The sequence below is a fragment of the Cydia fagiglandana genome, chromosome 6, assembly GCF_963556715.1.
Source record: "Cydia fagiglandana chromosome 6, ilCydFagi1.1, whole genome shotgun sequence".
Lineage (NCBI taxonomy): Eukaryota > Metazoa > Arthropoda > Insecta > Lepidoptera > Tortricidae > Cydia > Cydia fagiglandana.
This window is the reverse complement of record NC_085937.1, coordinates 21,709,127-21,721,633: the sequence shown is the minus strand read 5'-3', so window position 1 is coordinate 21,721,633 and position 12,507 is coordinate 21,709,127. Positions and strand designations below refer to the sequence as shown.

General features: G+C 43.8%; 2 protein-coding genes across 2 annotated transcripts; one reads left to right on the top strand and one right to left on the bottom strand.

Moving 5' to 3' along the window:
- Positions 1-574: 574 nt before the first annotated feature.
- Positions 575-1,492, top strand: LOC134665538 (uncharacterized). The gene has a single exon (XM_063522513.1). The coding sequence runs from the start codon at positions 575-577 to the stop codon at positions 1,490-1,492; it is 918 nt and encodes a 305-aa protein (XP_063378583.1).
- Positions 1,493-6,554: 5,062 nt separating this feature from the next.
- LOC134665483 (uncharacterized) lies at positions 6,555-11,150 on the bottom strand. Its single transcript, XM_063522458.1, has 3 exons — positions 11,022-11,150; positions 10,728-10,869; positions 6,555-6,835 (listed from the first exon to the last, which is right to left on the bottom strand). The coding sequence occupies exons 1-3, from the start codon at positions 11,148-11,150 to the stop codon at positions 6,555-6,557; spliced, it is 552 nt and encodes a 183-aa protein (XP_063378528.1).
- Between the last annotated feature and the right edge of the window lie 1,357 nt (positions 11,151-12,507).

Below are 12,507 nucleotides of genomic sequence, written 5' to 3'. Positions count from 1 at the left end.
GCCGCCGCCGCGCTCACTCCGCGCCAGCTGCTGTCCCCAGGTGTGCACTCCCGCTCCTCCTTCACACACACCGCCTCTGCCTCCGCAACATGTGCCGTCTCCAGTGCCGTGTTGTGATCTGTAGCTGTAGTACACACCTTGTGCCGGTCGGCCCGGGCGGTGCCACTCCTCGGGGCCCAGCACGAGCTCGCCGCGCACCGCGTGGCGCGCGTACAGCCCGGCCCGCGCCGCCGCCGCGCTCACTCCGCGCCAGCTGCTGTCCCCAGGTGTGCACTCCCGCTCCTCCTTCACACACACCGCCTCTGCCTCCGCAACATGTGCCGTCTCCAGTGCCGTGTTGTGATCTGTAGCTGTAGTACACACCGTTTTTGTATGGGAGTAAACTTTTTTCTGTTGCGTTAATGTACATAATGTAATCTGATCGAGTTGTTAATCTTAATGTGTTGATTAAATCAGTCTCGATCGCGCACTCGTTACGATCGCACATGCAAATAGTTTTATTTTAACGTCCGTAAATTCCACAGGTTCTCAAAGTTTCCTATTTTATCGTAAGCCAATTCAACTAAAAATTAAAATGAAGTGTGCCTACTGTGATAACCAAGTTGGGGATGGTGCTCAGTGCTCATTATGTAAGAATGAAGTTGGTTTCTGCTGTGCTGGTATAACGGAACAGGGCTATAGAAAACTCGGTTCAGACCGCAGAACAACATGGAAGTGCCACATATGTAAAAGAGATGCCTCACCGGCGCGTGCAAAACCAGCTGATATTGAGACTGTTTTACAAGAATTGCGGGAGATGAAGAAACAATTGTTATGCCTCCCCGGTATGGTGCAAGACGTTAACGACATTAAAACTGAGCTGTCGGAGGTCAAGGAATCATGTAACTTCAGCAGTGCTAAACTAGAGGAGCATTCTTCGCGCCTCGTAGAAGTTGAGCGGAAAGTCTCCGAGCTGGAAGCACTACAGGAAAAAGTTGTACTCCAGAGCAATGAGATCTCCTTTATAAATAATGAAATGTCTCGCAACGATCAACAACAGCGTTTAAATAATGTTGAGATCAAAGGTGTCCCGGTAAAAAAGAATGAAAACCTCTTTACAATTCTAAAGGATATCGGCACTGTGATTGGTTACCAAGTTGAGAAAAATAGTATCAATTACATATCGAGAGTTCCAATGCATAAATCAAAGGAAAAATTGATTATAGTTAGCTTCACGAACCGGTACATAAAAGAAGATTTTATAGCGTCGGCAAGATCAAAGAAAAAAATCTCTGCAGAAGAAATCGGTTTTAAGGATAATAAACAAAGTGTATTTATAAACGATCACTTAACTCCAGAAAATAAGAAACTCTTGACAACCACTAAAACTACTTTAAAACAAAAAGGTTACCAGTATGTATGGGTGAAATATTGCAAAATACACGCTCGCAAAGACGATACATCAAACGTTTATATTATTCACTCTGAGCGTGATTTAAACAAATTAGTATAAATTGTAACTATATAGTGAAATATATGTCTATATTTGGCGTGTATATTGTGTTCGTGCTTGTGTCAATATTCATTAATATTCACATTAAGCGTGACCACAAAAGTTTGAACGCCGCTGACCGGTTCACCTGGTCAGTTCAACGCTTTTGTTTAGCGCCCGGGCTTATCGCTACTGTTGCTACCTGCAGTCACTATGCGCTCGATGAGTACTTAGTAACGTACGCTTGTCTCTTTTCTTCGCCTTTGCAGATTCATATGCTTAACTTTTTATTCATTCGCACTCGGGATGCAGATTTTATAGCTCCTTGCAAATTATTTTTACGAAACTGGCTGTTATGCGATATTAAGATATTGGTTATCATTTGCCTAATTGCATTGTCATATTTATTGGATAATGTCACATTTAACTTATCATCTAACTATTCTGTTTACAATAACAATAATAAAAATGTTTTCGGCGTTAAATCCTACTAATATAAATAATTTTCCTACAATTTACTATCAGAATGTGCGGGGACTTCGATCTAAAACGCTAACATTCTATCGCAATTTAAGTTTAGCTGCTTATGATATAGTGGTATTGACCGAAACATGGCTTGTGGACGGGATACGGGACGCGGAACTATTCGACGATCGCTATGTGGTCTGGCGCCGGGACCGGGATCTATCCTTGACGGGACAAACCCGGGGTGGCGGTGTGATTATCGCCACTCGCAAGGAGTTGGCGGTAATCCCACAACCAGCTTATAACTCTTCAGCCGAGGACCTGTGGAGTGTGGGTTACACTGTCACTTAAGGACATTAATAAAAGGTCGGTCACAGTTCATTTATGTGTTTTATATCTATGTAAACAAAACCAGGGCAACACATTCTCGCAACAACTAACGTATTACTTAGATAAGTTAAATTATGCCGTTTTAAATAATCTCAATGATAAATTTTTATTAATTGGGGATTTTAATGAGTGGTATATTATGGAGGGCAAGCGATACTTCAATGGTTCCGTCTAGTTATGCAAGCAGTGATGAGTGTACTTTCATAGATGACATTAATATGCACAATTTATGCCAATATAATGGAATTTTAAATCAATATGGTAAGTTGTTGGATCTGGTGTTATCCAATGACACTGTTAGCGTATGTGAGTGTACCGAACCCCTGGTACCTATAGACCCATATCATAAAGCTTTAGTTATATATATTAAATACGTAGTTATCGACACCTTGCCGCCTGCTCCGCGTAAAAAATATTATTACAATAAGGGCGATTACGGTTCCATAAATAATGAATTGGCATCCATTAATTGGGAGTGTGAGTTTTCCAAACGCGATTTTGTTCAATGCATTGATTTCTTTTATGAAACCTATGAACGGCTAAGAAGTAAGTTCATACCTAGTAAAAAAATACACTCAGACTCATTCCCCGACTGGTATTCATTTCCACTTAAAAAGGCTATAAAAGAAAAGTATAAATTTTTTAAAAAATACAAGATATATAAAAACAAAGCGGACCTACTTTCCTATAACGTTTTAAGAGACAGAGTCCGTAAACTTGAACAGGAGTGTTTTGTTGCGTATATGCGTCGGGTGGAGGAGAACATTGTGAAAAACCCAAAGCAGTTTTGGTCATTTATTAGATCGCGCTCTGGTTCGCATGGTATCCCCAGTAGCTTAAAATATGATAATAAAGTTGTTAACACTGGTGCCGAGATATGCAGTGCATTTTCTGACTACTTTCTAACTACGTTTTCGCCACCAAGTGATAGAAATATTAGTAACCTAAATCCGAAGACTAGTAACCCTAGAGTCAACTCCACAGTTACCTTGTCTCACGTTGAAGTTAACCAAGAAGTACTTAGCAATATTTTATTAAAATTAGACCCTTCCAAGTCAGCTGGTCCAGACGACCTACCAGCGCAGTTCTTAATCAATTGTGCTAAAACTGTTGTTGTCCCCATTGAGTTACTTTTTAAACGTTCTTTTTCAGAATGCACTGTTCCTTCGTTATGGAAGTCGGCTTACATTACTCCAGTCCATAAAAAGGGAACTAAAACCGACATAGTAAACTACAGGCCTATTTCTAAACTATGCATATTATCTAAGGTATTAGAAAAAGTTGTTTATAATCAGGTATATGAAACTCTAAAGAACTCCTTTAACCTTAACCAACATGGGTTCCTTCAGCGTAGATCTACTGTATCCAATCTAATTATTCTAAATGATTATGTCACTGAAGCGATGGATAGTGGCTTCCAAGTAGATGTAATTTATACCGATTACAGTAAGTGTTTTGACAGAATTGATCATTCCATTTTTTTTTTTGGATATCACGGGCCTATAATCCCGGTTTTTTGATAGGCTTGCGTGGGGACACAGATCCAACACGTAGAGGCCCCTTGGAGAGCTTTAATGTCATGTAGAACGCCTGCTGGAACCCGTTCACAGGTGCAACAATAGACACCCATGAACCGGTCTCAGCAGGCATTGGGACTATTGTAGCAAAAGTGAATAGTATACCGGTCTATGGATTGAAGTTTGGGTGGACTATGAGACTGGGCTATTGTAAAGAGTTCGGACACCTGCCATAACAATGCTAACACACGTTATCGAGGCAGGTGGTGACTTGCCGCTGACTAGATGGGCCCCTGAAACTGCCGTCGTGAAAACGACCAGGGGCAACATCGGTGTGAGCGGCTCAGGGGTGTCGAGAGGTGTGCGCCGCTTTCTACCCAGTGGCTGTTACCAGCCACTGTGCCAACTCGCGTCTTATGCATCTTTCACTTCCACCCCTGGAGCATATAGCTCTAGCGACTCCTCTCTGGACGGCCAATTAAGGCAAGCCAGAGCTGAGAGTCCTGCGGGTCCCCTTGGGGTCCACTCCGACCGACGAAGACACGCCGGAGACGGAGACCCTGACCGACTCTCGGGAGCACTCGGGTCCGTGGGGTCGTTACTCCCCAACAGCTCGCCACAAGCTGCCCTGCGGGCATGATCATTCCATATTATTATCGAAGCTGTGTGACATAGGGATTCATGGTGACTTACTAAGATGGTTCTCATCTTATATAGATAACAGATCACAGGCTGTTGTTGTTAACAATTATATGTCTGGATGGGTAACGGTACCGAGCGGAGTCCCTCAGGGGTCGCTACTCGGACCGTTGCTGTTCAATATATTTGTTAACGACATCAGCGACTGCTTTATGCACTCCAAACTCCTATGCTTCGCAGATGATATGAAAATTTTCAGAAAAATAAAATCAACTCATGATTCTTTACTTATCCAGTCAGATCTGGTGCGGCTTGATGAATATTGTAAAGCTAATAAACTTGACTTAAATCCATCTAAATGCTTCTCATTAACTTTTACACGTCAGCGTAACCAGATTCATACTACTTATACGCTTAGAGACCAAGTATTGAATAGGGTTGGATTCATGAGAGACTTGGGTGTAACACATGACTCAAAACTTCTTTTCGATATCCATATTGAGTACATTGTAAGTAGTGCCCTAAAATCATTGGGGTTCCTAATGCGGAACTCTGCCCATTTTACTCAAGCTAAGACGCTGAAAGTTCTCTATTGCTCCTTAGTCAGAAGTAAACTGGAATACGCTTCTCAAATTTGGAATCCCTGCTATAAAACCTACATTGATAGAATTGAACGCGTTCAAAAAAAGTTTCTAAAATTTCTTAGTTTTAAACTTAAATGCCCTTATAACTCAACTTACTATGTACTATAATATCTGTAAAAAACACCATTTGATACCGTTACATAAGCGTCGTGAAATAGCTGACATCACCTTCATTCTCAATATCACTTGTGGTAATCTGGATTGCCCCGAACTGCTACACAAGCTTTCATTTAATACGCCTACTCGGTCCAAACGTTATTTCCCCCCTCTTTCAGTTAAATGTGTTTCATCCAAATATAGGCAAAATAGTTTTATGATTCGAGCCAGTCGTTGCTTAAATAATGTGACAAGAGAGCTAGATATTGACATATTCAACTGTTCCATTCCTTCTGTGAGACGTAAATTGGTGACAAGCTGCTTTAAGTGAAAAGACTGACAGGTGGTATGTATGCCCGAACTCGAAGTAGTTATAGTTTAGGTATATAGATATTATATTATCTAAGATCTAGTTTTTAAGTCATACTTACCATAACTTAATTAATTAGTCATAATAACTGCAGTTGCTGTTTGCTACTCATATGTAAAGATATATATTGTTAGGTACAGTCAATAATCCAATGACTACATTGAATTATTGATTGTGTAAGTTGATCCAAATTAAGTAATTAGTTTTACTATTTAATACATAATGTTGCCAATATATTATTGCATGTGCCCATGTAACATTGTGCGTGCTATTTAACTTAAAGTTAAATATTAACATGTTGCTATATGTGAGATCCTATAATTGGCTCTGTGTCACTATTGATGTTGTTATTAGCAAAGTTATAGCTGTTGGTTCTCCATGTAAATAAAATAATAAATACTTACGGATCTAATAATGCCCTAAATGCCTATGTAAACAAAAAAGGAAAAAATCAACATAGTTTTTGAAAATCGATTTTTTTTGCTCAGTCAATCTCAGTCAGCTGCCCGTCTAGTCACCCCTTGTAAGCCTGGTATTAAAAGTAAGTACTCACACAACATCTTATCAGGTGTCCCGTCTTCATCCAGCATCTCCGGCTTGACCTGGGGCTCTTCACCTAAAGAAAACATACAAGAATCAATATTAAACTTTCGTGAGACATATTTTAAATTGTTTATACGACAACACTTTCACTCACTTAAATAACATGTCGCCAATAGTGACTAAAAATTCAAGTGAGTGAAACCGTTGTCGTATAAATAATTTAAAACATACAAGTTTATGAGCGACAAGCTAGTTTACCACAAGGTATTTAAACGTAGTAACCACTACTGTAAACCAAATTCCCATTAGCAACCAAGTAGTGAGGGTGCGGAACAAACTGCCAGAAGATGTGGTCTCGGCCCACAATGTCAACACCTTAATAGACAAGCAGTAAGCACATACATGTGTCTTCTGATACTTCACAATGATATTCTTCTTCTTCTTCTTTCCATCCTGTTACCCCCTGCTGGGGTGTAGGGCTCGAATCTTTTTCTTCCACTGACTCCGGTCCTGGGCAGCTTGGGTAGCCTCCTCCCACCCCATCCCCAATACACCCAGCTCTTGCTCCACAGAACGGCGCCAAGTCGATTTAGGGCGACCATGTTAGATTGCAGAGGAGTAGACTCACCCGATACAGGGTCACCGGTGCCATCTATATCTTGCATTTCAGGATTCTCTGGTTCAACTGCAGATTCTTCCTCTAGAGCAAACAAACACAAACCAAATCACATGACCATCCTGCTGTAGTTATGCTCACACAGCAATTTCAAAGTAGTCCTGAGTCCATACAACACACTATCTGCCAGGATATTGGACAGTCACCCATAGCTAGGGTTGCCATACGTCCGGCTTTGTCCGGACATGTCCGGATTTTTGATCCTTTGTCCGGATTGCGGCCGGACTTAGCAAGTGTCTGGATTTTTAGGAATGACCTTAGGTTATAGGTTATAGGTTATCGCGGGCTTGTTTTCCGCAACTCGACGTCTATTATTGCGCCTATTTTGCGTGATGGGATGGCTGCACTATTCCTGCCAACCCAACTCCACCAAGAAGCCTAGCAGACCCTTAATGTTGCCGACGACTTCTGGGAGAGACCCCGGTGAGCCGAGGTGTTGTGCCCGGTATTTTGCCACCCCTGGGCATTCGAGAATGACGTGGGCGGCTGTCTCCTCTGCCTCCATGCATGCTCTGCAGAGGGGGCTATCTGTAACACGTAGGGTTAATAGGTGTTTGTTAAATGAGGCGTGTCCAGTTATTGCCCCAGCTAAAAGCCGGAGCTGTGGTCTCTTCAGCTGTCGAAGCCTCCGCGACAGATTGGGGTTGAGTGTCGGGAGGGCTTCCTTCGCCTGCCTGCATGTGCCTAGGTTAGACCAATATTGCTGGTGTTTTACCTTGGTGTTGTGTCGCAGCGTGTTCCGGAGCCAGGCATATGGCAGAGGTAGGATTGGCTCAGGTCCTGCCACCTTCAGTTCCGAGCCTCCTCTCGCCAGGATGTCGGCTGCATCGTTACCTCGTGAGTTGCTGTGTCCTTTGATCCACTGCAGAGTTACGCCATTGGTGGTACATACCTCTGACAGAGCTTTGTGACATTCGTAAATTAGCCCTGAAGTGAAAGTAAAACTTTGTAGAGCTTGTAGTACTGACCGACTATCAGAGAGTATGCGGATGGGGTAGTCCATTGCTTCCCTTGAGACGATTGCGTGTGCTGCCATTATAATGCCCATACATTCCGCCTGGAAGACTGTGTTATGGGCACCAAGTGGTGTCGAGATGTGTATGTTTAGGTCCTCTGAGAAAACCCCAGCGCCAGTGCCTGACCTTGTTTTTGATCCGTCCGTGAAGATTCTCAGCTCCCTTGGGTTGAGTCCTTCATGGGGTTCTTCGTGTAATTGTATTTTGTATTTTTTGTCGAAGACGAACTGCTTGGGTATCCTGTCAGTCACCGCTTCTATAAGCGGTTCCTTACCTATGGCCTCGTAGAGGATTTCGGTGTGTGGCACCCTAGGCGGTCTCCAGAGATTAGATTTTTTGAGACGTACCGCCGCAGCCAGCGCTTCTTGTTGTATGAAGAGGTGCAGCGGCGGCAGACCCAGTAAGGCTTCCAGGGCCGCGGTTGGTGTTGTCCTCATGCAGCCCGTTGTCGCCATACAGGCCAACCTCTGGAGTCGTTGTAGTCTAGCCTCAACAGTGGATAGTTTGGTGCGTGGCCACCATACTATCGCGCCGTAGCTTATTATTGGTCTTATCACTGCCTGGTAAAGCCATAGAGTTAGCCTAGGAGTTAATCCCCAGGTTCTACCCACCATTCTACGACATTGCCAGAACGCGACTGTAGCTTTATCAATTTTGCCATTTAGGTGATTACTCCAATTCAGTTTGTTGTCAAGTATTACCCCTAGATACTTTACCTCTGCCGATAGTTGGAGTTCTGTATTGAACAGTTTGGGAAGGTGGTAGTTTCCCAAGTTGCGTTTGTTGGTGAACATTACCAGCTCCGTCTTGCGAGGATTGACTGTGAGTTCGTTGTTAACGCACCAGCGCTCCACGATGGCTAGTGCAGAGCGGGTAACATCGCATACCGTACCTGAGTGGTTGCCGCTTGTTAGTATCACTATGTCGTCAGCATAGCCGATTGTGTAATAGTGATTGTTGTTTAATGTTGTTATGAGGTCGTTCACCACTAGGTTCCATAGAAGTGGCGATAGAACTCCCCCTTGGGGGCATCCCTTTGCCACTACTGCCTGCTGTGTCTCGCCTGTCCTAAGTCTTATGATCCTCTGGCTCAACATGTTGTTTATCCATTTGGTCATGACTGTATTCGCACCATGTCTTACCAGTGCTGCTGCAATGCTGCTGAACCTAGTCCTGTCGAAGGCTCCTTCTATGTCTATAAAGGTTCCTAAGCACATGGACCTGTTTTTAATCGCTACCTCAATTTTGCTTACCACTGCATGAAGTGCCGATTCTGTAGACTTGCCAGGGCTGTAGGCATGTTGGTTGGGATGCAGGGGCACGTTACTCAGCACTCTCTCCCTCAGGTGCCTATCGCACAACCTCTCCAAGGTTTTAAGCATGAATGAGGTCAGGCTGATGGGCCTGAAGGATTTGGGATCTGAGTAATCGCTTTTACCTGGTTTCGGTATGAAGATGACTTTGACCTCTCTCCACCGCTTCGGCACGTACCTGTGAGCCAGACAGGCGCGCAGAATGGTGGTCAGCTTCAAAGTGAGATGCCTCCCGCCCCACTTAAGTAGCGCAGGGAAGATCCCGTCCATTCCTGGAGATTTGAAGGAGTCAAAACTGTTTATGGCCCATTGCGTGCGCTGCGGGCTGATTACCTCATGTGTCTGCTGCCACTCGTCCTCCGACGGAGTGGTCTCCTCCTCCTCCCAACTTACTGGGTGCGATATCACGCAGTCCGGGAAGTGTGTTTGCACCAGGACCCGTTCCGCCTCCTCCGGTGAGTTGGTGAGAGAGTTGTCAGGCTTACGTAGGGATCCCAAGGTTATGGTTGAGTTGTTGGAGAGAACCTTCCTTACCCTATTAGCCTGCATGGTGGTCTCAATGTCTGTACAGAATTTGCGCCATGAGTTTGTGCTTCTGTACCTGAGTCGTTTTTTGTACTTGGCCTTGGTGGACTTGTAGTTATCCCAGTCCTCGTCAGTGCCAGTGTTCATAGCTCTGTTTAGTTGTCTCCTCATCTTGCCCCTGAGTCTCTCCAGCTCAGGTCCCCACCAGTTGTTCTTCCTTCCACTTCTTGTTGATGGGGTAGCTAAGGGACATGCCTGATGGTAGCAATCCAGGATGGTGTTTGTAAGGGTGCTTACCTGTTCTTCTATCTCAGCTATGCCTACTATCTTCAGGGGACCCTCCTGCTGTTCCAGTACTGTGTTTAGACGCAGGGTGTACAGGTCGCGATTAGTCCTGCGTGGGTCCCTTCTAGGCACTGCTGTGAATGTTTTTACCTGAATGTCGAATCGAATCCATCTGTGGTCTGAACATGACACCTCCTCCGATACATGCCAGCCTGAGATGTGTTTCGATGCTTCTTCAGATGCTAGGGTCAGGTCAATGATTGTTCTGCTGCGTCTGTTTATGAATGTTGGTTTCGAACCTGTGTTAAGGAGGTTGAGGTTCGTGGTAAATAGGTACTCGACAAGCTTCTTACCTCTCTCGTTACCTGTATCCATGCCCCATAGGGGGTGGTGTGCGTTCGAGTCGGTTGCCACGATGAGTTCGAGCCAAGGAATGACCTTATAAAAAAAATCTATTTACATGATATACTGCGTAACGAATGCGGGTCGGGCGGAGGGAAAGGGAAAGTTAGATCCACGATACAGTACACCGCAGAAAGCAGCGTGCCACCGCCAGGGCGATAAAGCTACGCCAAATCTCTACAAGAAATGTCCCAATTTTAGGGTGATGTCCGGATTTTTATCAGGACATTTAATTCTAGCATATGACAACCCTACCCATAGCAGTAGTGTGTTTGCCGATTGAAGTGTCATGATGACATTTTCATAGCCTTCTGTACAGTACTCAAACCAAGTGATGGAAATTCACTGGTTGTTTGATGCACAATGCTTCTCTACCTTTAACACCACTCGCTCCCAGCGTGCGCGCCCGCAGCTCCGCCTGGCTGTGCTGCACTTGCAGCTTGAAGTCGCTCGCGTCTCGCAGGCGGCCCACGCACATAGAGCAGATGCCGCACGAGCCCGAGCCGCCCACCACCAGCTGCAAGTTCAATAATCAATCACACACTAGCTAGCATTCAATTAAAGACTATGCTGCCCTAACACTGTTTGTAACAATAACATCCATCTTTTACTGAACAACATTTGAAGTTTGTGTACGTTTTGCTACACTAACAAGAATGTCGTACTTACATTTATGTCGAAGCACTGTTTGATCATGTCGGCATATGTCTCTGTTTGGCCGAGATGCGTGTACGGCGTCGTGAGGTCCTTGTCCGGGGGGCGCAGCAGGCAGCAGCGACACGCTCGCATCGCGTCCATCGCGACAACCGCTACGTAGTTCGTATGTACTTGCCAATCCGCACAAGCACACAGTAATAAGAGACAAATCAGACGCACCCACTCCCCGCAGCGGAAATTAAAATGTTACGATCAATAAGTTACAATTCCAATTATCACTCTAACTAAATTGATTTAGTAAGTAAAACAAAATGAAATAAATCGTGCTTTGCTTTCGTTTCGTGGTTGTTTTGATTAATAAACAAACTAACCTCAAATCCTAAAATACCTAAATACCCATGAATCTAGGGTATACCTGGATCTGGCATGTGTGGTGGGGGTAACTGACAGAACGGGATAGTCTTATGTACCTTTCAGTAGGAGTAGCAGAGAAAGCGGTATTATTGCCTGTCCTTGTCACAGTCTCACTTTTTGTTTGTTCCCCACCTTTTTATTAGTATGGAGAATGGTGGGCAACCAATGAATTCGACCAATCACAGTGTCGCATTTGCGTATGTTTTGTCCCCCACAGAGGCACGCGTATACCACTTCTATGCGATCCTACCTTCTATGTAAATACCATTAAACAACTGTACCGCTATTCGGAACCTAATAATAATATTGAGAGTGGCAACACTGTTGTCGGTCGTATTGTCCTTTTCTAGCATATACGTCCCTCTCTCTCCCACACTCCCACCACACAGCAGTTTGCTTTTTGGCGGTTGTCGCAAAAACAAATTTCCAACTCATTGGCTTGCTGTTTTTCCATCTGGAAGGTCGTGAAGCTAAACTGCTGGTGAGTTTTTGAATTTGTACCCCAGTTTAGCTGACTATATTGAAAAACAGTTTCTAACGGCTTTTGCCGTTCGAAATAAATATTTAAATTTAGTGTCCGTTAAACTATCTAGCAAATAAAAACGATCCGGAATAGTAATGTGTAAGTTTTCAAAGGCTGCCTGCGCGCACCGTGGCTATGATAATGAAAATACTAAAACACATAATGTTAGAAAACACATCGAGCTGGTAAAGCGTGCACTTGTCACCATTAGAATTTAATTAATATTATACCTACATTAAGTCTCTTCTGAGTCTTATTACTTATTACTTTAAATCTTTGTGTGTCTATAATAACGGTTGAAATTAGGTATAACACTTAAATGGTGATGTGTGGAGGCATACCCTTCAGTTTTCAAGTGATTTGTGTTTTCGAATACGAAAGGATCGGATAGTTAATACGTGTTACGTAGAACCTACGTATTAAGGTAGAAGCTTATAGACGTGTAGGGTTTATCTGTCCAAGTATCTATCAGCAACTTGTCGGTTTATCCCGTTCCGGATTAAATATAATATTGCAAAATAATTTTTGGTAATAAACTTGCTGATAAATAACGTGTACCCG

Excerpts from the sequence above, each read along its gene's own strand:
- LOC134665538 (XM_063522513.1), top strand. The coding sequence starts at position 575 with ATGAAGTGTGCCTACTGTGATAACCAAGTTGGGGATGGTGCTCAGTGC.
- LOC134665483 (XM_063522458.1), bottom strand. The coding sequence starts at position 11,150 with ATGGACGCGATGCGAGCGTGTCGCTGCTGCCTGCTGCGCCCCCCGGAC. Across the intron at positions 10,870-11,021 it reads AACAGTGCTTCGACATAAAT|CTGGTGGTGGGCGGCTCGGG; the intron begins GTAAGTACGACA and ends TTGAACTTGCAG. Across the intron at positions 6,836-10,727 it reads GGGAGCGAGTGGTGTTAAAG|AGGAAGAATCTGCAGTTGAA; the intron begins GTAGAGAAGCAT and ends TGTTTGCTCTAG.